Source organism: Gouania willdenowi, chromosome 16 (genome assembly GCF_900634775.1).
Source record: "Gouania willdenowi chromosome 16, fGouWil2.1, whole genome shotgun sequence".
NCBI classification, from domain to species: Eukaryota; Metazoa; Chordata; class Actinopteri; order Blenniiformes; family Gobiesocidae; genus Gouania; species Gouania willdenowi.
In genome coordinates, this window is record NC_041059.1 from 22,569,105 (window position 1) to 22,596,499 (window position 27,395).

The 27,395-nt window shown below is 37.2% G+C and overlaps 1 protein-coding gene across 1 annotated transcript in view; it reads right to left on the bottom strand.

The window, feature by feature from the left end:
* The window catches only part of cdkal1 (CDK5 regulatory subunit associated protein 1-like 1), a 259,308-nt gene that overhangs the window by 163,107 nt on the left and 68,806 nt on the right, over positions 1-27,395 (bottom strand). The window contains exons 4-6 of the mRNA XM_028471816.1: positions 21,758-21,854; positions 17,181-17,229; positions 7,887-8,007 (exon numbers count right to left, since the gene is read on the bottom strand). Of these exons, the coding sequence (XP_028327617.1) occupies positions 7,887-8,007; positions 17,181-17,229; positions 21,758-21,854 (267 nt within the window). The remainder of the gene's footprint in view (positions 1-7,886; positions 8,008-17,180; positions 17,230-21,757; positions 21,855-27,395) is intronic.

Genomic DNA, 27,395 nt, shown 5'->3' on the forward strand with positions numbered 1-27,395 from the left:
AAAATAAAAATAAATCGGTAACACTTTACCTGAAGTTTTATGCATAAGGCTGACATTACGCTGTCATTATCTGTAATTAGCATGTATAAGGTGTCAGGAAGGCTGTCATTAAGTGTTGTTCGCTAAATTATGACACTATGTTGGTATTTTTTGGGTTAGGTGGAGGGATCTAGTGGGGTTTGGTACAGGTAGAATAATCAGAATCAGAATTCCTTTATTAATCCCAGGGGGAAATTCTGATTCTGATTATCCTAACCGTACCTAACCCCTGTAGATCCCTCCACCTAATCTAACCCACAAAAAAAAAATACCAACATAGCTCCAAATGAAATAATGAAGGGTTAGGGTAACGAACGACCTAATGACAGCCTTAATGACATCTTATTCATACTAATGACAGGTGTCAGCCTTATGTATAAAACTTTAAGTAAAGTGTTAATAAATTATAAATCAATTTAACTGCACTTAAAACATTTTTTTATAGAAAACATTTTTTGTATCATCATTACACTACATATACCATTAAACTAATAACCAAAATTGAATGAAATTAAACAAAAATTGTTTTTCTTCTTATCACATAATATATAAACATGATAGTCTATTACCTTTTGTTCACAATACCCATTCCATTCTGAAACACCAGTACAAAGTCAAATAGAGGCTAAAAACATCAAACAATACTTACAGCACATAATGTCTTTTTGTCTTAGCATATTTAGCTTATACACTACACTAACACTATCAGCTGTTCATTCCCCAATGTGGAAACATTCACAAAAAGATGGACAGTTACTAAGATGCATAGAAACATGAAATCATCGTGTGTTTTCTAGTAATCTTGTTAAAATGTTGTCATTATTTTGTATAGTTTCCAGTAGAACAAGATGTTTTGTGCACAGATTACAAGGATATTTTTAAGAAGGAAGAAAAACCACAAAATCAGTTAATATGTCATATAGTCGCTCAACCTACCGAACAGTGACAGATACAAATGATGGTGGTGGTCATTGGTTGAAGCAAGAGCAAAGGACTTTTAATAACTGCATTTGCTATAAACATTGCTAGTGCTGCCAAAGATGCAAGTGAACAGTGAGAAGAGAGAACTCGTAAAACTCAATAGGCTGTAACAGTTGACACCGAGAGTGAAATCTCTCTCTCACACACACACACACACACACACACACAAAGACACACACACACTAAATGTGCCATTCCAATTGAGTGGCTGTAAATGCCTTGTTTATGATGCTGGGGCTATCATGACTAAAGTTGATCACAAAGAAGCTTTTATTGTCACAAACAACAGAGATACACAAAGTTCAAGAATAGATGCAGAGTGTAGCCTGGGGGGAAAAAAGACATGCATGCACACAGAAGCTTTCCAAATGGTATCAAACACGCTAAAACAGAGAAAGCAAACAGAGCATTAGAGATGGGGGAACGCTTCCACCAATTCCAAGGAGAGAGACGAATGAACTCTGCTCCTGAGCAAGAGTCTATGGAGGGAATGCCATTTAAAAACAATTCCAGACTAAATAAAGCTATATAATCAGCACAGCTCTGATGCAAACTAGTGGATTGCGACCATCTTCATTGTTGGCTTAAAACAGCAACCATTAGATGTGTTCACTTTACCTGATCTGATTTACCAACTTTATTTATTTTGCTGCATGTTGTTTTAAAATGACCACACATGTAACATCTTAGGAACTTGACTTCCTTACCTTTCTGTCGTAATAAAATAAATTATTTTGTTCAGTTAATTTTTATTAATGTGCCAACAATTATTGATCACATGGTTCTTTGTAAGGATTGACCGATATGGATTTTTTTTTAGGGCCGATGCGATACCAATTTTTTTTCCCCATCAGCCTTAGCCGATAACGGATACGGACTGCCAATTTTCGGAGCCGATACGACTTTTGCTCCCTCACTTTACATCATAAAAATTACACAATGATGATAAATGGTACGAGTCTCCATTTTTAAAAAAGTAACATTTATTGAAATGAACAAAGGTGATGTAGAATGACAACAAGAAAAAAAATATTTAACAAATATTAAAAACAGGTGATGAAGAACAAGTTATAAATATTTCTGCTCTCTGTAAATATTGCGGATCGGCAAAAATCGGCTGATAAAATCGGCCGGCCGATGTATCGCTCTATCACTAGTCCTTTGTATAAACAGATAAGTCCCAGTTGTGTTAAAGATGGTTCAATTTCAGCACTTTCCACATTTATTAGATACTACAGCTACAATATTTACAAAATAGAAACCTCTACAATAACCACTGCGCCAGAAATTCAAAAGAGGGAAAGCGGCATAATATTATTGCACTAAAACATTCATTATAAAGAGTTGTCAAACCATAACAATAACATGCTGCCTTTGGACCATTAAAACAGGAACGATATAAAACGCTAAGTGCCTTTGTTCACTTTTTAATATGAACAAAGATATTAACGCACTAATTGCCATGGGGGACCCTGAACAAGCCCTTTAATGTAAAGCCAGAGGATATTTAAAGTCTAGCTGGACAATGCTGAAAGCCATTTCTGTTTCGAATAATAATTTTTTTTTTTGCGAAGGAGGGGAGTGTTAAAGCTATTTAATTTAGACTTAATAGGTGCAAATGAAATTACGTTAATGTGCAACATAATGAAACTAATATTGTGAATCAATTTTGTAGTAAAATTTCATAAGGAGTCCCTAATGGCACACTATGAGTGACTGCATGAGGGTATGCTTTAATATAGTGTAGATATTACATTCAGGTCATCTGTAAGGAAGTTACAGCACACACAACAATGGGAAAAAAATGATAGTTGGATGTAGAGTAGAGTGAGAGCAAAGAGGAGATGTATTCAAAAATATATATAATATATTTAGTGTTAAAAAACAGTTTTAAAATTAATATTAAACACATAAAACCCTTATCAATTACTTACAGCTGGAATGAAAACCGAGCATGTTAAACATATTCCTAAGATGATGCAAAACAGACGAGAGCAGAGAACTTACAGTAAAAACCTCGCAGACACTCGCACACAAAGACAATTTGTTTTAACATCTAGCTTTGACACGAAGCAAGTGTTGAGAGGCTTTGCAACTGATTTAATTGATGCGAGAGTATCTGTGTCACACAATAACCTTTCTGTTCATTTTCACTGACAAATGTCACTACGGATGTCACGAAACCACAAAGGAAAATAATCAACATGTGATTGGGCAAGTCCCCACATGTCTAGAATAGGCAATTATTTAGTTTATTTTTGTGTTGTGGTCTTGATATTGTAGTTTAGCGCAATTTATTGCATATCCCTACATTCAATGGTAAATGAACTTGATTTATATAGCGCTTTATCCCTACACTGAAGTAGTCTCAAAGCGCTTTACATATCAGCTCATTCACACATTCACACAAAGCTGCCATGCAAGGCACTGGTCGACCACTGGGAGCCACAGTGTCAGAGTCTTGCCCAGGAAGACTTCGACACATAGACAGCTATAGATTGGGATCAAACCCCCAACCTCTTGTTCAGAAGACGATCCCTCTACCACCTAGCACCAATGTTACAATGAGGCTATAAAGCAACATAACTCCTCAACCAAAATGGTGACACAAAAAGAAAAGAAGCTCCAGTTGAAAATACACAGAGTCTGAAGTTGAAAGACAAAATAGACAACATTTTATCAGAAATATTTGGTTGTATATTTATTTAAAACACCATTAGTCACGACCAAAAAGAAATACCTACTCTTCCTAGAGACCACTCAATGTTCCCACTGACATAGAATAATACTGCAGTGTCGAAACTGTGAAACTCATACTAAACATGCCAAACAGGAGCACACATTAAGCTTGGATTTTGAGCAGCCTAAGTGTGATTTGGGGATGAGAGATCAACAGTCATTCTGTCAAATGTTGGCGTAATCCGCTGTTGGACGAGCACCAGTTAAAACTGTTGAAAACAGGAGGATTTATTTGCAGTCAGCCTAGCATTTTAGGAAAACAACAGAAAGCTCATCCGGATCAGGTACAGACCCCCTGCAGACGGTGCCAATACACTGACATCTGCATAAACCGTACTACAACTGCATTGTATGAACCTGTCCTGCATTCATAGAAAATTAGTGGACAAAAAAAGCCATTTATTAATTGGGAAAGCCACAAAAAAAACCTGAGACAAACCAGCAATTACCAAAATGAGACAAACTGGCAATGAATTACAATTATTACGGAGACTGACAAAAAAAAAAATTACATGATTAATACAGTGCATAGGGAAAGTATGTTACAGCTTTATTCAAAAAGGAATTCAATTAATTATTTTCCTCAAAATTCTACACACAATACCCCATAATGACAAGATGAAAAACATTTTTTTTTAAATGTTTGCAAATTTATTAGAAATAAAGAATGAAAATATAACATGTACAAAAGTATTCACAGCCTTTGCTCAGTCCTTTGTTATGGCACCTTTGGCAGCAATTCTTTTGGAATATGAAGCCACAAGCTTGGCACATCTATCTGTGGCCACTTTGGCCCATTCCACTTTACAGAACCTCTCGTGCTCCATGAGGTTGGATGGGGAGGGTCGGTGCACAGCCATTTTCAGATCCCTCCAGAGATGTTCAATGGGATTCAAGTCTGGGCTCTGGCTAGGCCACTCTAGGACATTCACAGAGTTGTCCTGAAGCCACTCCTTCGATATCTTGGCTGTGTGCTTAGGGTCGTTGTCCTGTTGAAAGATAAACCATCACCCCAGTCTGAGGTCAAGAGCGCTCTGGACCAGGTTTTCTTCCAGGATGTTTCTATACATTAATTCATTCATGCAATCATTTTTCCCTCAATCTTGACTAGTCTACCGGTTCCTGCTGCTGAAAAACATCTCCACAGCATGATGCTGCCACCTCCATACTTTACTGTAGGGATGGTATTGGCCAGGTGATGAGCGGTGCCTGGTGTCCTCCAAACATAACGCTTGTCATTCACGGCAAAGAGTTCAATCTTTGTCTCATCAGACCAGAGAATTTTGTTCACTCAGTTTAGAGGAACGGCCAGCTCTAGGAAGAGTCCTAGAGCTTCCATTTACGGATGATGGAGGCCACTGTGCTCGTTGGGACCTTTAAAGCAGCAGATTTTTTTCTGTACCCTTCCCCAGACCTGTGCCTTGAGACAATCCTGTCTCGGAGGTCTACAGACAATTCCTTCGACTTCATGCTTGTTTTGTGGTCTGACATACACTGTTAACTGTGGGACCACATATAGACAGGTGTGTGCCTTTCCAAATCATGTCCAATCAACTGAATTTACCACAGGTGGACTCCAAATAGGCTGTAGAAACATCTCAAGGATGATCAGTGGAAACAGAATGCACCTCAGCTCAATTTTGAGCTTGATATAAAAGGCTGTGAATACTTATGTTCTAGTGATTTCTTTGTTTTTTACATTTAATAAATCTGCCAAAAATCTTAAACAAACGTTTTTAAGTTGTCATTATGGGGTATTATGTGTAGAATTTTGAGGAAAAAAAATTAATCCCTTTTGGAATAAGGCAGTAACATGATGAAATGTGGGAAAAGCAAAGCGCTGTGAATACTTTCCGTATGCACTGTATATATATATCCTGTAATAACTACAACATTAAGCCTTTTCCAGCTTACAAACACCAGTCTGAGACAAACACAGGCCCTCATACAATCATACACATGCTGCAGTTAGAGATTCTTAATTAACTTAAAAATGTCTGCATGAGAAACTTATAACAACTTTTCATTTGGAATGTCAAAAAAAAGCTTAAGAAAAACAGCAACAACCACAAACACAAGGTCATAACTAGGGGTGGGACCATACACTGAGTTCACGATACAATGTGACAGACGATAATGGACTCGCGCACACAATTCAATATTTTTGAAAGATAAAAAACTGCAGTTAGAAAAATAACCATGCTTTTAATTGACTTAAACTCCGAACAAACGTACACACTTCCTCTGGGTTTGTCTTTTTAAACTCAAAAGGAATATAAAAATATAAACAAACCATAACATCTAGGGTGTAGTAGATTATGACCTTCCTCTTGCTATACCACTCGTAACCTTAACGATACATCTTGTGACATTCTAACATCGCGATATCTTGTCGCACAATACTGTATATCGTCCCACCTTTAGTGATAACAATTCATTCACTCTTAAAGCCAGATGAAAAAAATCCATCAAATTGAACAGGAACGTTTTTGGACTTGGAATTTTCTGCAACAATCTGAACAAAATGCTTAAGGAGAACATACAAACTCCACACAGAGCGATGAAGGCTGGCAAGATTTCAGATATGGCTTCTTTGAATGGAGGATTAAAAAATGAAAAACCTCACTTTTGAAAGAGTTCATTAAAAATGTAAGTTTAAAATGTGCTGTATGTGCTAATATCAGGTTTAGTACCACTAATAATGTAGAGGATGCAGAAACTCTGCAAACAGTAAAATAGTTTGCTATCGTCAAGCTGTGAAAATGTTTCAACATTGAGTTTGAAAATATTAAGCTAGTAAAGAAAATAATATCAATGCCCGTCTTCTCCTAGTAAAGACATTTGGTGGAAGTCAACATTAACCGACAAACTACATTTATGACCTGATTTCCTTCATGACCTGTTTTTAATCAAAATGCTTCCTCGAATAAAAAAATGGATAAAGATGTGATGCCACATTGCACATCTCTTCAAATCATGATTATGTATTCACTACTCAATTTCTACCAACAATGTTTATTCAACAACCCACTCCGGCGCTATAAAAAATAACAAAAAAGTACTGGTATAAGTAGCAGTAAGCCTCTAATACATTATTTTGTTACTTATTTTGTAATGGTTTGAAACATAAAGCATATTTTTTACAGATCATTAGAAAATAGGAAACACATTGCAAAACTAAATGTTGATTGATGAAAATAAAAAGAGAAAGAGAATTATGTTATTCAACTGAAGAAAAAACAGCTCTTATGTGTGTTTTTTTTAGCGTCAGGCCATTAGTGTATATACGTGGAGAACACATAACAGGATGATTGATGGATCATCATCAGCGGAGGTTCAGCACAGTGGAATTAGTCTGTTGTAACCCTTTGTAACAAGCCTTCAGAGAGCACAGCACATGGCCAGGAGAAGGAACAAACATCTGTAAACAACTTTAAATTAGCTCATAAAACACAGAGGCTCATGTGATGGTGACAGTGTTTGTCCATCTAGAACGAAAGCTACAGATTTATTCTTTCTTTCTTCTGAAAAATCCTTTGAACATATCAAATGTTAATATCATCTTCAAAAGTATAACTGTTTTAAAGTGAGGATTAATTCAATCAAATTATTTAGCTCCATTTAAGTGATATATATTGAGGTAAAGTGCAAAAAATTGTAACAGAATGAGATCATTGTATCATATTCAGGCAGAAGATGAAGAAACCTACTGTTTTTCGATTACATGACCATATTTTAAAAGAAGCCTTCAACACATGATCACACTCAATCAAAGCAAACCATGAACCCTGTTTAACACCAAAAAAAGCACAGGCAGGAACTTTTTCCACTCGTCAGGTAAACAATTGGATTGTATAGATTTGCACTAAATTGCAACACAGGAGCAAGAACAATTGCTTAATTCAATTAATCAGCTCTTAGCCAATTTATACTGTTTAAGTTAAATAGGCTTTTCCCAGCAGACTCAGGGTGCATGTGGGACTCCTGTTTGTCTCCTGCCAGCACCGAGGCTTCAATCTACAATCTCAGCACTGTGGACAAGCATGGGTCACCCCTGCTCCACCAGGCAGCTGCAAAAATGAATTGACTCCCAGGATGTGTTTCATGTTTGTGCCTCTGTGTCTTACCCAGTGTTTATGGAGATGATTTCAATGAGAGGATTCTTTCTAATCTTGGGCAGATCCAGTCTGGCACCTCCCAGCCTCCGACCTCCATCTTTCTTTTGGCCCAACAGGCGCACAGAGTGACCTGGGAACAAAAAATAAATCCCCCAAAAAATAAAGCACAGACTTTTCACACAAACGACAGAATAAAACATCAGCATATTGTTACATTCTGATATTATGACATACATATAACACACAACAATGTATGATAAATCTCTTCTGTAGATTGGCGTTTAAAACCTACAATGTACCTCTTAGGGTTGGGGTCAATTACAGTTTTCAGTTACAATTACATTTCAATTTACCCATATTAAATTACAATTAAATTCCGATTACAGTGACCAGCATTTTTTTCCAATTACAATTTAATTTATTTTTTATCCTCAGAAAGTCTATTACAATTACATTCTCAATTACTAAAGTTAAATTACAATTGATCACAATTACTGAGCCTTTAATAAATAACCTAATAAAAGTTAACCTTCCTCTTGAGTTAGCGTTCTGTTAGCATCTCTTATGATAACGGGTCCTAAATAAGCTGTAAAATACACTAAAAACAATTATCTATCATCTAATTTTTTTTCATCTCTTGGTGACCTTGTTAAGCTTTCTAAGCAATGAAAATATAGGTTGTAGAATTTTTGGTGTGGGCATTTGAGTCTTTTTTGTGTCCGTATATTGAGATTTACATATTTATTTTAAATGGTCAAATATTGGAGAGCTTGATCTAAAACACATTTTAATAATTGTTAACAACATATGTGTAGAACTGTAACATGGTTCCCCAGTTTTGCATTATCTTATAATTAAAAATTTTAAATAGAATTTTCATGGCAATTACAATTACAATGTAAATTATCTGAACATTACAATTACAATTTGATTACGATTACGACAGACACGTGTTTTTTTTATTTTTTTTATTACAATTACATTTGTAATTGCACCATTATTGTCATTCATTATCAATTGCATAATGACAAATATAACTGACCCCAACCCTGGTACCTGTATTTTAAGCAAAATGTGATGAGAGAAAAAAACAAATTAAATCAAATAATAATATTTCTGTATTTAGGTCAAAAGTTGAATACAACTGGTTTGATGAATGGACTTTGCAATGTTGATAGCCTCCAACGTCAGAATATAGAGTGTGGAAAAAACCATTAGCATTTTATTTTCCCAAATCCTTTTAATAGGCTACCAACAATGTGTGTCTGTGTGTGTGTGTGGGACACTGCATGCATGTGTGTGTATGTGAGGTGGAGGCGCTGAGGGATGGAATTGTCTTCCTGTTTTCATCCGCTTTACAAGGGTCTCTTGGGAGGGTGGGCTCAGGGCAGGAAGCTTGGTTATCAATTGGTAGATAAAAATGACAATCTGCCCCAGAGGAGGACAAAGAGCCAATCGGTGAAGCGTGACTGGTCGTAATACCTCAGTACAAGCAAGGAAATGAGAAAGCCTCCCTCGTGGAAAACAGCTGCGACTTGGGGCACATTTACGCACACTTTCTCCTTATCATGAAACAGGAATTCATAAATGATAAATTCTCCAATATCTTCTTGAATTTCACATATTAAATACCTGTCTACTCATTACAAACAAATGATACACCAGTAAAAATGCCCTTTGTGTCAAGTGTAAATCACAGCTTCTACAAATGTTTTAAGTATTTGCTGCTGGCTTCAAAAGATTTGATTTATATGATTAAAAAAACGTCAAAATTAAGCTTCATATGTGTGGTGCATATTGTTAGTCAAGTGTGTGAATTGGGGATTTCGTTTTTCACCACCTAAAGAAACATTTATGTTACCAATCCACAATAGCACACAGACCAGTATAGTGCAGTGCATTAAAGAGTAACCCGGGACCAAAACCATGCTGAAAACACTACATCTAATTTGTTAAGAGGTAGTGCTGTTGATTGATTTCAGTTGAACTTTTGACATTTTAGTCAAAGTAGTTCAATTTGGTATATTTTGTTGTAAAAATGTAAAGGTGACTGCCCTCTATGGGTTCAAACCCAGCTCTTGGCTGAGAATGGTGGTTTGTGACATTTTGGTGGCTTCTTACATCACAAACCACCACTGTTAGCCCTGCCCCTCCTATAAAAACAAACACCTGTGGACTCTGCAACCTGCGGGGAGTAGGTTGGACAAAAATATTTGTGAATAGAGAGGTATAGGGTATTGAGTAGGTAGTTAGCATAGTATAGAAATTTCTTTGGAGATTTCATAGTATAGACTGGGCGTGTCTTAACTGCTCCAGGAGCCCCACCCATAATCAAGGCATTTTTTGGAATTTACAGCCTTAAACCTTGAGGTATAGTTACTCCACAAACCTAACCAAATACAATATCAGGAGCTGAGTGACTGCACGTGAAGCAAGAAATGAAATAGTTAAGACAGGTTAGTGAAGAAATCCAAAAAAGGTTCCCCATTTGTCGTCTCGATAACAGGTTACTGAGAAACACCACCGTGATGGGCAATCCAGCATAGTGATGAAGACAAATACCCCTTTTTACAGCCCATTTTCTCATACCAAATGGTCTACGCTTTTTCTTCCTGCACTTTGACCAATAAATCTATGTTCCTTGTCTTTCCAACATGAACATGCATGACATAAAATCCTCTATCCACTCGTAAAAACCCAATAAAGGATACAAGAAAGAAAGTGAGAAAATCAAATAGATAGGTGAAAAAGTAGATAGTTGGATGTCTAGATAATGACAATAAGAAAAAAAAAATCACATCACAGAAGGCTAGAAGTGGAAAGCCAGAAAGATTGTTGGGTGGGAGAGGTAGAAAGTGAAAATGGTGACCTGTTGACCTGTATCTGGTGTCTCATAAGTGGTGGCTTTTGTTGTGCTGTCTAGTTTGATTGTTAAGCAGTGGGTGAGATCAGAGAGGGAGGTGTACATTAGAGCAGAAGCTGAAAAGGAAGAGATGACAGGTGTGAGGTATGCCATTCACCCATTCAATATATTTCTCAATGCTCTTTCATGTACATGTTCTTTTCATGCATGAAAGCCCGATGCCTGACAGTCAGTTGCATAAATTTGACATCCAAAACCAAAACAAAGAGATGGAATTTGGAAGGGATGCAAATATTCTATTTCCAAGCTGCATCTCCTCACTGTTCACCCATTCATTGCTACTCAGTAGAGTAAAACCTGTTCACTGGTCAAACAAAGGACACAGGACAACCACCTCACCCATTCACAAGCGTCGCTAATAGAAATATTAGCCTGTCAATCTTTTGCTGTCCATTGCATCGACAAGACAAGCATCCTTAATATAAAGTGCTTCTCAATGATAAAAAAATACCAGGTGAAAAGGTATCGTCCCAGCCTCTCAGTGAGAGAAGATCAATATTAAGAGCCAATGAAGAAATAAGGATGTCAAAACAGCCTTATAAAGAAAGAGTTACAGCGGATATCTTTAACTGAGCTTGAGGCCAAGAGTAAAATTACAGGTTTTTCTCACAATCTTTTCTTTCTGTTTTTGTTTGCTTGGCAACATTTGTGAAATAGTGCACCAAAGACAGTCGTTAATTGTGTTATTTTATCTAGCTGCCAGTGGTGTTGGAATACAAGATAAAGCCGAAGTGTAGGCAAAGCTTTAAAAAGTGATTTGAGTAAGCAAGCTTGAGAGCGCAGCAACAACAGCACCCCTGCAAATCAAGGATGGTGCACAACAACAGACAACACATGCTTCACCAGTAATTGTACTTGTAAAATTAAGTGAGTGCACGCTCAGTAAGAAGCCCTAAGATAACAAGAACACAAGGCCTCCCATTTACAACATGTGGTGACCTAAGTTTTATATCACACACATCCAGCTACCAGTTTTACACTCGTGATGTATCTTTATAGGCTGACAGATGCTCAACTTATCATTTAAACCAGGAGGAAATTAAAAAAATGCTCAACCCAAACGACAAAAACAGCTCAACTGAAATTTACAAGTAGGAAAGAGAGGCCGTTTAAAAGGTGTATGTACAAAAAACAGTCATAATGACAGATGAGTACAAAAAACACAAAGACAATGAAAACAAATAGACAGAAAAAAAACTAAAAGATACAAAAAACACAAAGAAATTAGAGAAAAAAAAAAAAAAAAATTATACCACAAACGCACACAACAAAGTACACAATGATGACAAAAACCCATAAAATCAGAGAAGAAAATACAAAATGATAACAAAAGCACACAAAAACGACAACAAATACACAGAAAATGGGAGAAAAACACAGAAAAATACAGTAAAAACGCACAAAACAAAAATAAACAAAAATGCCATTCAATAATTTCGGATTGATTAGATTTGAAATCCCTTTTTTAGATTTCAGATTCTACTTTACATTATATTCTAAACGCTCACAGGAATCTGAGGCCCTCAGATAAGGCAATCACATTTTTTTGGCCCCCACTGTGATAGAAGTTGCCCATATCTGGACCATGTAATAAAAAGCACTTTATAAGCACACTGGAGGTTGACGTGTTTGTAAATATGGAGAGATTATGATATGTAAACGCTGATTGGCTGTAATCTCCAAAAAGGTATGGTGTGTGTGTTGAAGGAAAGAAGTTGGTATAAATGACTTCGTCATTTCCTACAAAAAATAATAATTTTTATTTTTCATTTTTAGACCCATCATCTAAAGTGTATTCATGTGATTGGTTATGAATCACTTTAATCACTTTATCAAAATATTACACAAAAATGGAAGCCATTACATGTTGTGTAAGTGTCTAAGCAGAACAGAGACCTGTAAGAGATTGTGAAACAGCAACGACCTGCATCCATTGCCAGTTCATTGAAGAACAGGTTTTAGCGCTCATTACAAGGAAAATCTCCGAGCTTTAGGGTTTTATACTTGCACCCCCGAGAAGAAAATAACAGCCCTTTGCTTATACGAGGTCATAAAGAACAGTAATGATACTGGGGAAATTAGTTTCTATGGAGAGGTGATGGTGTGACGAAGAGGTGGAACAGTAGAAAAGAGGGAAAAAAGAAAGAACTATTGAATGACAGTGTGGGAAAAAAAGTCACAGTGTATGAAGGTCAAAGTGAGCTCTATCAGAGAACAACACAATCTAGGTTTTATGGCACATAGTAGAACTAATCCTTCGTTCAGTTGTCCTTCAATAGAATGAGGCCTGCAGTGTAGCCCAATCACAAACACAAAGACACACACACAAACGTAGTGTAAACTCAATCTGTTCTTCATTAGAGAACAGTTGGGGGAGTATGACAGCTTGACTGGACACTGTTCCACTGTAAACTCTGCCTGACCTTCATTAAACAGTTCAGTGCATCACTAACAGTTTAAATGGATGACCTAATCACTGCCATGTGAGGCTTTGGGTCGAGCCCGTCCAACAGCAAACACTGCTTAACAAGCAGCTCAGACATGGAACAGATAGGAAACAGAAGCTACCCTGATGACTTCACTTTTACACACATTATTTCAAAGACACATCCATCAACTAAGAACATTTCACATGACATTTACCATTCTGCCCACATTCAAAGTAGTGAATCAGGTCACTCAGTTTCTTTCACTTTCTAAACTTTCTTTGTACTTAAACTCTATAGAGTTTTCTACAGACACAGCAGCTGGTGACTTACCAGGGTTTCTTTCAAATGCCTGCCAGTCCACTGGGCCTCAGTTGCCCCACCTGCTGTGTCTAAGTACTGAGGTTACCTTTTACGAGTTTCTAATCAGAACCAGAATAACTTTGTTAATTCCCACAAGGAAATCAATCTACAAGATCAAAAATGTGGAGAGTTTGTGGAAAAAAGTTGACTTGACACACTTGGTTTGAAGTTAGGGTTTGAGGGGAAAGCCGGACAAGGCGTTATGTGAAAACACTTTAAAGCCGAGTTCAGGGCCGTTGAAGGACGATAACTACACGTTGCATACTGCAAGGGCCTTATCTCTGGAAATTGTTCCTTTTTTTTGGTCGACAACAAGAATTTTCAACTTTTAGTGGCATGGTGCAAGTGTTGTTTCTACAATGGATCAAGTAGAAGAAAAAACCCAAGCAACCAAAAAGTGCGAGCGTTCTATAATTTCCTTTCATGACTGCACCAGTACCACCAATTAAAATCCTCTCACGGACAACGGGTGTGTGGTTTCTGTTCTCACTGGTACTCTGCCATGTCTCTGAATCTACAATTTGTGTGTGTGTGTGTGTGTGCATTAAAAACAGATTATTGTGTTTTATTAAAAGCAAACGTTGACCGACAATCTCTGGAGGGTGCCAGACGACTGAAGACCTGTAGACAGTAGTATACTTTTATATCCTGATATGCAGTAGTCAAGTTGTAAAGACAATCGAGTAGGATGGTGGACTTTATTGTTTGAGACAGATGTTTTGTGCACATGGTGGGAAACCAACTGTGTACCCTACAGCAGGGTTCTCAACCACTGGACCACAAACTAGTGCCGGCACATGGACCATTTGGTACCTGGCCACAAAGAAAAGGTCAGCCGTTACCGTCAGAGCGTCAGTCGAACTCGCCCTGGCCATTCACCCACATGGCCAACCAGCAGCCCCCTCTTTCCACCGATAGCTCAGACACTTATCAGCCAATCTGAAACCAGCTTGAGGGTTAAAAGTTGTGTGCACCAGACAGTAGGGATTGAAAAGACTAGTCGACTAGTCGACTTTGGTGCTATCTCACGACCTCGATTAGTCGCAGTACCTGACTTTTGCCCAAGATGGCGGCGCAACACAGCAAACGAGGGTCCTTGTACCCCTGCACGGCAATGCAGCACACCATCAAGTATTTCTCGCTCCTTCCTGATTTGTGCTCAAACTGCAGCTGGTAGGCAGATGCTACAATTAATATACAAGCTAACATTAGCTGTAGTGGTAACATGTCTGTGTATTAAGCAGATCTGGAAAACATCAGCAGCGCAGGACAAAGGCTCTGTTAGCTGGGGAAGACTGCTGTTGTGCCAAAATCTGTGACCCAAAAAAAATCTGTGATCGAAGGTAGCAACAATTCCAACCCCTGTGGCTTCTTTACTCCCCCTTAAATACGTTTGTAATTCTTCTCCAGTCTACATTTACTTCACCCACCGGAGCGTCATGTTTAACTCACTCAGTGCCATTGATGAGATAATTTGTCTTTTCAAATCCGAACGCTCAGTGCCATTGACGAGAAAACTCATCAATTGCTTTTTTTCACGGAAGTTGCTAGGATACACTGTGACGAAGTTCTACTGTGAATATAAGGCTTCTCTGTCAATGTAGTGACCACCTGGTGCTCTAAACGTGGCAGCAGCGCACCTTAGCCACTGATGCTACCATGAGCTAAGGAGGGAGAAGCAGCGACGAGGGAGATTATAGCGCTATGAAGTGATATTGTGAAGTATCCAGGAGCTCACAGCACCACATACTAGCACAGAACATGAACATGTGTAGACCTGAATGGATTATCGATAATGTTGTGAACGTGAGATAAAACCATCAACTAACTGAGCCAAACGGGTCATCTCTGCATGTCGAGAGGAAGTTACGTCTGTGTGATTGACGGGGGGAGCAGATACAAAATACAGTAAGCAAAACATTCAACTTTGAGCCAGATAGTAAAATAATAATTTTGCCATCCAAAGCCTTGTCTCAGTGTTATTTTTTTTATAAGGAAACCAATGTCCAGATGTTATAGTTTTCAATGAAGCAAATTAAATTGCTTCAAAGTCAAAGTCATCGACAGATTTTTTTTTTTTAGAAAAAGCATTTTCTCAGCTTGTTGCTCTGAAACTGGCGATTTGTGTAAAACTTGCTCTATTCAACTGCTGATTATGGAAGAACAAAACAAGCTACAAACGATAAGTCGTAGCGGTCACAGATTTTTTCGGGTCACAGACTTCGGCACAACACCGGATTCGGGGAAGAAAGCCGAAGCTACCAGGCGAAGCAGCAGTGTTCCTGGGTTTACTTAGCTTCTATAGCATGTACCGTGTCCCAACGGCTGGCTGTAACCTGAAAAAACCTGTGACCGCTGCGGCTTCTCTGCGGTAGAGAAGAAGAGTGCTAAACCTCTTTGTAGCTATTAAGGAGCTATTTACTCCCCCTTAAACATGACGCTCCGGTGCGTGAAGTAAATGCAGACTGGCGAAGAATTACAAACGTGTTTAAGGGGGAGTAAATGTCCGCAGAGAAGCCGCAAGGGTTGGAACTGTCGACACCTGCGGTCACCGATTTTTTCAGGTCACAGATTTTGCCAGAACACCGGCACTCGGCTTGGCTTCGGCTCTTGGTGGCGTCATTGCCTAATCAACGTTGACTCGACTAGTATGCACATAAAGTCGACCTTTAAAATTATGTAGTCGATCAACCACTACCGGACAATAATTAGGTAGGGGCATCAGTTTTATCATAACACCAGAAAAAGAAAAAAGTGCCATATAAACCCATGCCTTTTATGTATGTATTTTTTATATTGAAGAATAAAGCACACAATTTGAAACTGTTGTTATGATATTTGTTTCCAACACCATACACACACAGTTAGGCAAGTAGGTATTCATCTCAAAAGAAATTCCATTATAAACTGATTGGGTCAAGATATAAAGCATTGTTTACTGTGACCAGAAGATCAACAAGAACCTTTTAATGTCCCTCTGAAACCACACACACACATACAGACACACTCCCTAGTGACTTGGTGGTAAATTGCAGAGCAACATGTTCCCTTGACGAAGATCCGTTGACGTAGCTTGTGACGCAAAAGCATAAACGAGGCTTAAGCAAGAAATATCTTTGCAGATCGTTCATGAGCTGTTAAGTGTTTTTGGCAGGAGCGGCAAAGTGAGCAAAATGACACCACATTTTGAATTTCAAGAATTAATGAGGGATGACTGGATGAGGAGATGGAGACATTTCGATCACTGGAATGACATTTGTGGTACATCTTGCCACTCTGACTCAGTAAGATCACAAAACCAGAGGCTGGACTGCAGAGGACTCAGACAAATCTAAATTTAAGAGTTTCAGTCTTCGCTATTATGGTAACCCAGATGCAAGTTTTGTTGACGGAATTAAAAAACATGTTCTAAGTGTTTTTAAAAAAATGATCTCCAAAAATCCTCAAATGTATCATTTTACTTTATTGTAACGACAATAGAACTGTCATTCATTCATTTACCCCTGATCAAACTTTGGTATTTACATTTACTTCACACACAGATGTGCTTATGGCCTAGATATGTGTATATGTTCCTGTGAGTTAAAATACCTTTAACAGCTTCGTCCACTACTTCCACAACTCGATCGATCTGTTGGACCTAAAAAACAGACACACACGCAGGAAAAGTTTATTGACGCTGAGAAACCAGTCAAACAAAAGCCCAGTACAGACAATCCACACAAGCCAACATACACTGATCCAGGTTTAAATGAGGCGGTGCGTGTAAATATACACAGACGATGAGCAATAAGCATTTCGATAAACAAATGTTAAAAAAAAAAAAAAAAGGAGAGAGAAGACATCACATTGAGCCCCCTCCAGTCAGGATTAAGTGATATGGATTTTCTAAATGCCACAGTGTGTGCACGTAGATGCAACTCAAAGTGTAATGGGTATTGACATCGCCAACAGAGTTTTATGGATAAAAGCCAAGGGCAGGAAAGGAAAAAGTGTCCAAGGGAAGTAGCATGTGAGAATCAAAGAGCAAAAGAATAGAATAGATTGTGAAAGAATGAAGTGTGGGTGCAGCAACAATACTTTTAAGTCAAAAATGTTATACGTTTGTCAAGATACAGGTAGTTGGCAGCAGTTTAAAGAAGCTATCTATCCAGGGGTTATTTTAAAGATTGTAAAAATTTAGATGAGAACAGCCAAGATGTGACTTATCGGCCATAAAATAAAGTATGAGGCTGAAGAGGAAAGCTAGTAAATGTTAGAAACTGGAAGAAAAGACACGAATAGTCTGACTAAATATATACACGAGAAAAAAAGAACTCATTTCCCTTGCCGTTATTTCTCCATTCATTCCTCTCACCGTTGCCTCTACTTCTTCTAATTGTCTCACTTTCTTCATACTTGGAGATCAACACAGGAGCTATTTGCACCACAACTCCGTGCCTCCAGGTCCATTACTCAGAGAAAGCTTTTTCACACACATTTAGTCGGATTCATGCAGTGCGTTGCCAGCAGCAGTCCCATGAAAGTTATACAAGGAAATAAAACCTGTTCCATAGTAATGCCAAGGCAATCAGACTCCATTCAGCGCGGCAGCAGGTTTCCTCACTTAAAGTAAGGGTCAGACGTGCTTTATATTTTAGCATTTAATTCAATTTCCGCCTTTTAACTCAAGCTTTCGTCAAACGGCGCTTTGCATTCACACATCATGGCTTGATTCATTCTGTGAGGAAACATGCTGTAAAAATGGGATTTTTTTCTAAAGCAAGTGCAGGCTTTCAATATTTGTCTTTATCAAAGAACATCTCATATTTAGCCTTTTAGACTCTTAAAAACAACAATCTTTGAAGATCCTTAAAACCTATATACTGTACAAACTAAATTAAGACAATGTTTTTGCCTTTTCAGACTGAAATATTATTGCAACATTTACAAAAAATAAAATTAAAATCATTGATAGATGGACAGGCATTGAGATGTGTTATATTTTGTGCTCTTCTGATTCCTCAGCCTGCACAGTTTGCGTGTGTGTGTTTGTGTGATGCACATACAGGATGTGACAAGTGTAGCTCAGCAAAGTAAAACACTGCAGACTTGCGTGACGAGTCTGTGTACCTTGGCCACAATAGAACCATTTCACATATTTGACAATATTTCACAGAAAAACAACAGAAAGACACGAGTGCACATAAAAGCAAACACAGCTGGGTCACTTTATATAACTAAATAAATTCAGAAGGAAGTCCTTATTCCAGCCCTACCCCTCATCTAGCCGTTAGTGCAATCCTCGTACACAAATTCCTGATTTTTCATTTGCATTATATTTGCATAAACCACCAACTGCCACTCTGATTACACTGCTGATTATAACTACCAAGTATACGCATGGAGAAAAGGCGCATTTCCATACACCTCTGTCTGTGTTTGTTACCGTGTTTGCCTGTTCGTGCACGCTTCCTTCAGTGTGTGCGTGCAGGCAGGTCTGTCCATTTATCAGTGCATAATCCAATCGACTCATGACAATGAAAGGAGCGGCAGTGGTAAACTTCCCAGCTGTTTCAACCTGGCCCTCAAGGCTTTTACAAACACAAGCCTGTTTATCTGAGCATAATTATATTATACATACATGCCACTTTATTTGAATGTAATTATGTTACATGGTGGCGTGTTCACTTAAATGGAATAACAATATTTATGGTAAAGGATATTTAATGCAACCAGTCCCCCATCCCCCTGACACATTACTTTTAAAACAATGGCAGTAATCCTCATGGGATGTTGGCCTGGCTGATGTATTCTGTTTTCCACAGGCGCAATTTGCTTTTTATACCAGCTAATACATTCAGCATTATGTGAAATTAGGATCATTGCTTTTAATTGTTATTCCATAGACAAATCCCAGTTTAAGACTAAGGACTGGAATAATACCTAAATATACGTACAATACTGTAAAAAAAATAAATAAAAATCACTCAATAGCTCTTGAAAACAATCATGAAATAAATTGTTGATAAATAATCCGTATTATGTAAAACAAGTATTGGACTAATAATTTCTGATCAACCAATCCTACATTTTAGCATGGTTATAGTGGTCTGATACAAAGATTTTAACCAAAGAACTGACCAAATAAGATGATAAAAGTAATGATAAATAATGTTGAAATAATAAGGGTGTGTAAAAAAATAAATGTCCAGGTGTCATTTTTGATCACAAAATCTGCTGGAAACCTCGTATAAAACATGTGAAGGCAAAAGTAGCACGGAGCATTGGAGTGATGATGGTGAAAGCAAGGCACATTTTGAATGAGAGAGCACTGTATATTCTGTATAGTTCACTATTTAAATTACTGTGTAGCAGTATGGGGCAATGCCTACAAAACCACCTTACAATCACTAAGCAAACTACAGAAAAGAGCCATCCGAATACTGCACAATGTAGGACATTATGAACACAGCAATATATTGTTTTTAAAGTCACACACCATAAAGTCTGGGAAACTGTTACAATGTAGGACTATGTAAAGCAAAAAATAAAATCTGTAAACATACAAAACTATTCACAGAAAGACCAGGGGGTCAATTATTATGCAAGGACTAATTTAAAAAGCATGTGTATTTCCATTTTTGGGGTAGTTTTGTGGAATGATCTTTATGAAACAATTAAACTAAGTATGAATATAATGCAGTTCCAAAAAATGTACAAAAAATATATCTTTGAAGAGAACAGTAATGAAGAGATTGTAAGTCACACAGATGTTGATGGCACATGTTCATTTTGTTTGTTTTTGTTCTGTTTTCTCAATAGCTTGATTGGAGTATGTATTTGTTTTGTTAATTTTGTTTATTTCATTGGATTTGTTAGTGGTGAAGAATGGCAGTAGGACTTGACAAGCATAGGCTTCTTCCTATCCCTTGTTGAACAAATTAAATGTATTATGATTGGTTTATTCATTTTTGTTTTCATCCATTTTCTTTTTTTGTGCGTTCAAAATAAATACATTTATAAGGCCCACTCGAGTGTTACTATCTCATTGGCTAACCAAAACGCCTCATGCCCTTTAACAGGAGTATCAAATGCATCTTAGTTTAAGGCCCACATACGACCCAGATTTATTTAAAGTGGGCACTACCAGAAAAATCCATATTTTTGTGAAAAAAGAAAAGCACAAATTCAAAAATGTGGTGCTCCAGTTTGCATATTCATGTGTAACAAATATTGTACGCCAATTATAACATCCTGAATAGTCAGCAATAGGTCAAAAGTCCTTGAAATGTTCTCAAAATTTGCAATATAATATGCTAGCGTTCTGTGGGATCATTTGCGAGAATGTTCCAGGTTTTACGGTGAAGTTTTATTGAAATTGGCAATTTGAGTCAGATATCTGCAACTTATATGGTGATTTACAAAAAGTCATGCTATTATGACTTTTATTTTGAAATAAATCTTTCTGCGGGTCGGACTAGATGCTCAGGCTGACAGAATTTGACAGGACATTTTACAGTTTTACGACACGTCTGCAAAAGAGTGTGCAAAATGACTGTCCAGTTTAAAAGTAAACTTAGTACTGGAAAAACTGTGATAGAGATCATGCACAAACGGGGGGGGGAAGCCACAGCAGCAATGCCACATGTTGCCGATGTTTGTAGAAGCTGTAAAAAGTATATAAGAAAAACTCATTATGTATAGCCCATATAAAGTGGCACAAACTAAAAAAAGTCATTCATTATGTCTTATATTAATTCTTCCCAATGTGTTTCAAATGTACTGATCATATATGCTCTACAGTTATGCATATATATTTTTACCCTCATGTCTTATTTCCTGTCATTTACAGGCTTTTTCTGGCAACAAGTTGCTAAAAATAAATAGTATTTTTTATTTTAAGATATTCAATATTTTAAAAGTCATTGGTGATTTAATCTATTAAAAAAAATTGTGCCTTGCATATGACAACAATTAAGTATGGCTCAACATTTCAATAGGTTATCAATACTTAAATAAGAGCTTAATAAACTGAGACCAGTGAATTTAAATAATGAGTAAATGTTTCAAAAAAGTTATTTTTATTTTCTATTTATTCTAAAGCAGAAAATTTGGATAAGACTAAAACTAAAGTGCCACGAGCTTTATTGAGAAGTGAGTTCCAGTCAGATGTAATGAGTACACACCCCTATGATGCTGAGGCCTTTGAGGTACTCCATCCGTGGCTGGGCTTGAGGAACACATCCTGCTACCACCACCTTCTTCTCCTGTTCTTGGGCTTTCCTGCACAAGAAAAAGATGAAAAAGAAACAGATTTTGAGGAATTTTTGTAACAATAAAAAAAAGAGAAACAAAAAAACTGGAAAAAAACGCATTAAAAATACCTTTAAAATCTTTAAATCTTTTCAGCAAATAAAAAGTAATGGACTTATCAGTTTGCACTCTAAAATAAAAACTTATCAACTTCAGAAAAACTTCTTTGTTGGGTCTGTGATTTACTTTGCTTCTTTATTTTTTTTCTTTTTTTGCTGTTTTATGATGATTAAGTGGGTTTTTTTTCTGATTTTTTCAATTGTCAGGACATCATCAGTTGTCGCTGAAAGATACTAGTCAAAAATCATGAATACAGATACTAATAAAATTGTTTTATTTGCAACAACAAGAAAAAACTGCCAACATTGAGAGGGTGCTGGGTGTTCTCGGGAATTTTTTTTAAAATGTTCTCTGAAAATTTTGATTTGTGGGGATGTGCGGGCCAAACTGATAAAGAACTCTATATTTATAAATGAAATTGCATGGCCAAAGGTTTTAGGATGTGCCATTAAGGTCTTTCTTTAGTATAGACACGGTGTTTCCTATAAAATGTCTAACATGAATACATTTTAATGGAAGAGTCTCAACAAAAAGCCACACCATATAAGGAGACAAGAACTGTACTCAGAGACATTGCTGCAGGTGTTTTTGACTGATGGAAACATCTGGACTGGTTGACAGAAATCTCAAAAAGGAGAAAACTGTTCTCTCAAATACAAACAAGCTTTTTTAATGATTAAATACAAATAAGAGAGAAGAAACTGAAACATACTGTATGTGGGTCACTGTGACCTATAGTTGAAATAAAAATACCTTGTCAAAAATGCACAAATAATATCATATGACAGTGAATTTACCACATTTTCAATAGAGCAGTGATACACTGCTATGGTAATCTACAATCTGTGATTACTACGTATGAAAAGAGATGTTAAAAAGCCATCATGATACAAATAGAGCTGTGCTGAGAGTAAGTAGAAACAAACCACAAGGAAAACACACGTGCACGAGTGTGTGCAAGCATTCATGTCACTTCCATTTAGTGGCACTGAGATTTGAAACACTCGGTCTGTCTGACAAAAACGCTTGGAAGAGCTGCCCAGACTCTTGCCATGAATCTTTAATAATGAAGCTTCCTGACAGCTGGAGGAGGCAGAGGGAGGGAGGGAGGGATGAGGGGGAGGTATGAAAGTTGAAGGAGGAATAGTGGGAGGAGGACATAGGAGGAGCAATGAAAACTGCATACAAACTGTCAGTTGTGCTTTAATTTAGACTGCGTTAGTATTCTTCAACCTAAGAAAGAGAAATAGTGATAGATGGTGGAGTGGCTGTTTGTGAAAACATTCTATGAAGGTATAAACTATAGAACGCTGACTTACAGTAATGCAAGAATCATGAAATACAGATACATTTAAAGTTTTAAAAACTGTTGATCATTTCTTTACATTCAACAACTACAATCTGATATAAGTAATACATTTATAAAACAACTGAGTAATAATTGGACAATGTAATGTGACATTCCACACATTTAAAGAAAAGGAAGAAGAATTAGGCATTTTTTTCCAAGAGAACACCAAAGAAGCAGGAAGCAATAAGGGCTTAAAAGTGTAAAACAGGTAAGACAGTGTGGAAAAAAACTTTTCCCAGATGTAGAAAAAAGAAAAGTCAGCAGAGTTTGTGGTTATTCCCCTCACTTGTTGGGCCTCCAACAGTCCAAACAGAGAATTCACTTCCTGAAACTAATAACTATATGGCACAGAATTTACCCTTAGCTACTATTTTATACCATTTTTTTCCCATTAAATCGATGAGTAAATGTGTAGCAAATGTTCAGAAATGATAAACACAAAGATGACAAAACCAGGGTTGGGGTAAATTATAATTATAATCATGTAATTGAAAATTTATTACAAATATGGCGTAATTAGAATTGTAATTTTTATAATCTGTTGCTGTCGTAATCGTAACTAAATTGTAATTGACTTTAGATAAGTGTCTTTGTAATTGTCATGAAAATTCTACTAAAAATTGTCAATTATAATTTAACACCAAACCATGTTACAGTTCTATGTACAGTTGTACACATATGTAGTCAACAATTATTAAAATATGTTTCATATCAAGCTTTCTAAAAAAATATAAATCTAAGGGTATGGTGACACACCAAAAATATTAAAACCTATATTTTCATTGATTAGGAAGCCTAACAAGGTAACCAATAGATAGGAAAGAAATTAGATGATAGATATTTGTTATGACTGTATTTTACAGCTGATTTAGGACCTGTTATCATTAGAGATGCTAGCAGAAAGCTAACACAAGAGGAAGGTTGATTTTTAAATTTTGAAAAATGTAATTGACCCCAACCCTGGACAAAACTCACTATAGACCACTCCTTTATGCACAATCTGGTGAGATGTGTCAGGATTTGAGCAAACAATTTTTACTTTTTAAGTATAGAAAAATAGAATGATTTACAATTTTAACTTAATTAATTCATATTTTGTATTTTTGGCATGATTTTACAGTGTTTAGATAGATAGTCAGTAAGTAACATCAAATTAGACAAAGCCGATTAAAACAGAAATTAAAAAACAAAAATGGGTACATCCTGAAAGGGAATTTGGGAAAATTTGAAACAGAAAATCAGAAGCCCAATACTTGGCAAGTAAAAAACAAAAAACACACACACACACACAGTAGGGGTGCGTCTGCATAATTCACACTGTGTCGAGCCAAAATTGGCCAAACACTCCTTTAATGTGTAACTCCGTCCATGCCTGGACGCGGAGCCATAACTGACGGCGCGTAAGCAGACAACGCCTGAGTTGCCGCCTCAGCACCCCAGGGGGAACAGGCCAATCACATTGCACACTGATCTTGGGTGGGATGAGATGGGACGGGATTATGCGATGCCGTTGCTGTGGTGATACTTTAATGCCCAACCGAGCGCTCGTTGCCAGTGACCCGGACTAGAGCAGATGTCCCCCAGGATCAGACAACGAGGTGTGGGTATGTGCGATTGAATACGTGTGTGTGTGCGTGCGCAAATGTGCATACACATTTCTCCTTGACTTCCCTGGCACCTTGCCCCGAATCTCTGTGGCCCGTCTGTCAACTCTTTGTTAGTGCTCTCCTTTGACTGAAGACTACACGCACATGTAGGGCCTGAACTCTCACATGCGCTCCAAACTGAAGACACTCACATAGCCGTGGTCCTGGCTGGCAATGGCAATAATGTACAATAGTCCATGCATACATGCATGACCTCAGTGCTATGCATGTATGATAGGAGTGCTGTGCTGTACATACTGGTTTTTAACAGCTGAGTGGTTACAGAGAATCAGTCAAATTAGAGCAGACTTAATGTCCAACTGAATTGATCAGGTTGACTTGGAGATGCCCCTCTGCTATGAATATGACATTAAAATAACTCTGGGCATTAGATGGACCACAGTGCCTGACCTATATAAGGCCCTCTTCAACTTTCCCACAGCAAAACTTAGAGTGAAAGAAACGCCCTTGCCTTCTACAGTGCCATTTACACAACAGCAAATACAATGTGATCTGAACTGAGCAACTACGCTGATTTTCTCACAATTGCCAAAACTGTCTTCAGTCTGCGAAAAAGAATGCAAAAATTGCATTATATGTATTTTCCAGTGGGTAACCAGACTTTTTTCACTTATCTGTACAGTTTGAGGTGGTACCAGCACCTTAAGGCTTTTATTTGCTTTGTTTTATGGCAACCATCATGCTTTGCTTGGCAGCTAAGGATAAAGGTTCCTTTACATATGTAGCACCAAATAGAAAAAAAAAAACCAGGCTTCACAGACGGAGAGGAAAATATTTGTCTGAAAAAACACGAGTAAAAAAATTAGGGCTGGGACTTTATCGTGTTAATTGTGATTAATGAATTACAGGAAAATAACACACAATAAAAAAAAAAAAAAACGCTTCTTCTTTTCTTTGCAGTCCATGCACAAACTATAACACAAGAGACAGGAGACCCAGAAAAGAAGTTGTTGCAGTGTTTGGTGGGTGTTCATTTTAGATCATAACAACACCGGATGGAAAACAAAAGTCTGGTTGTATGCAAGTTGTGCAATAAATGGTTAGTTGATCACCAGAGCTTTGCTGCCTTCGCTACCACCTCAGTGCTAAACATGTAGCAGCTAGCGTGGACAGCTAGCAAGGACACAGTTGTAATCTCTTCAAAAGTGATGCCAAACATGATTTGTCATTATATGATCAATGACTAATCTAACATTACAAAGAATCACTATTTTGAATGGTGATTCTAAAAAAATGGATTAAAAAAAGGAAATGTGGCGCATGCTAATCATCGTTTTTTTTTTTTTTTTGTTTTTTTTTTTCCCACTTATCCCAGTCATTCCCTGTCCTTGCTGGAAAGTCTCCCTCATTCTCTCATCTTCACTCCAACAGTCGTTTCTGGCTGATTTGTCAGCGAGCCAGCCACTCAGCACAACCCTGACCCCTCTGCATTACCAGAAGCACCAAGGAGCAAGGTTAAGTACCCATCAAGCCTCAGTAATTAAGATGTGATGTGATGTGTGAAGGTGTGTTTGTGTTTGCGTGCAGGAGAATTGGGTCAGGTAAGGAAGAGTAAGGCCAAAACATATTTAATAATCTGTATGGTAAATTTCAACTTGTAAAAATAAAACTTATACACAATCATAAGTAACTACCGGTCACTTTACGTTTTCTATTTGGTTTTACATTTGGACTTTATATTACTTTGGAATGACTGAATGAGTTACAGGTAGTTTTATTTGCTTGATGTGTTTTCTTTTAATTTGTTGTCTCGAGTGTTTAAGATTAAACACATTTTTATTATTAACAATCAACAACAACAGCTCACCACATGGGGCACACCTATTCACAAGGCTTCTCCAAAATCTTCATTAAATCATTTCAAATCCATTGTGGTGACATCCTAATCTGCATCAGCCTCAGTGTTCTAATTATGGGTACACTGGTTTCTAGGTTTGCTTAGATTACAATTACCTGGGAGAAGGTTATGATAAATTATTATCATTTTATGAAAATATGGCATATGAAATCATGTTTTCTTCCAAGTTAAATCATACTTTGCACCCATGCCACATTATGAAACTACTTCTATACAACATACAGGCCAGCTACACTACATAGTTTAACTCATTTTAACACTGTCAAAATAAATTAAAATCTAGAATTTTATTTTGTTCATTATTGAACAAGTCACTAATGTGATGAACTAATGCCGCAGCTCTATGATTTAACAGGAAATCTTAACAGATTGCCTTAAAGTTGTATACTTGTAATCCTGCAATCTGGCAATATTTAACAAGTGGCAACAAAGTCCACAAGATAATTTGACTTTGGTTTTTATTCACTCACTAACCGCTGCACGTATTTTTTTTTTTTTATTTATCAATTTTACAATTACTATCCACTCCGTAATAATAGTAGTTCCGTGTGTTGAGTTGTGAATTAGTAAATTGC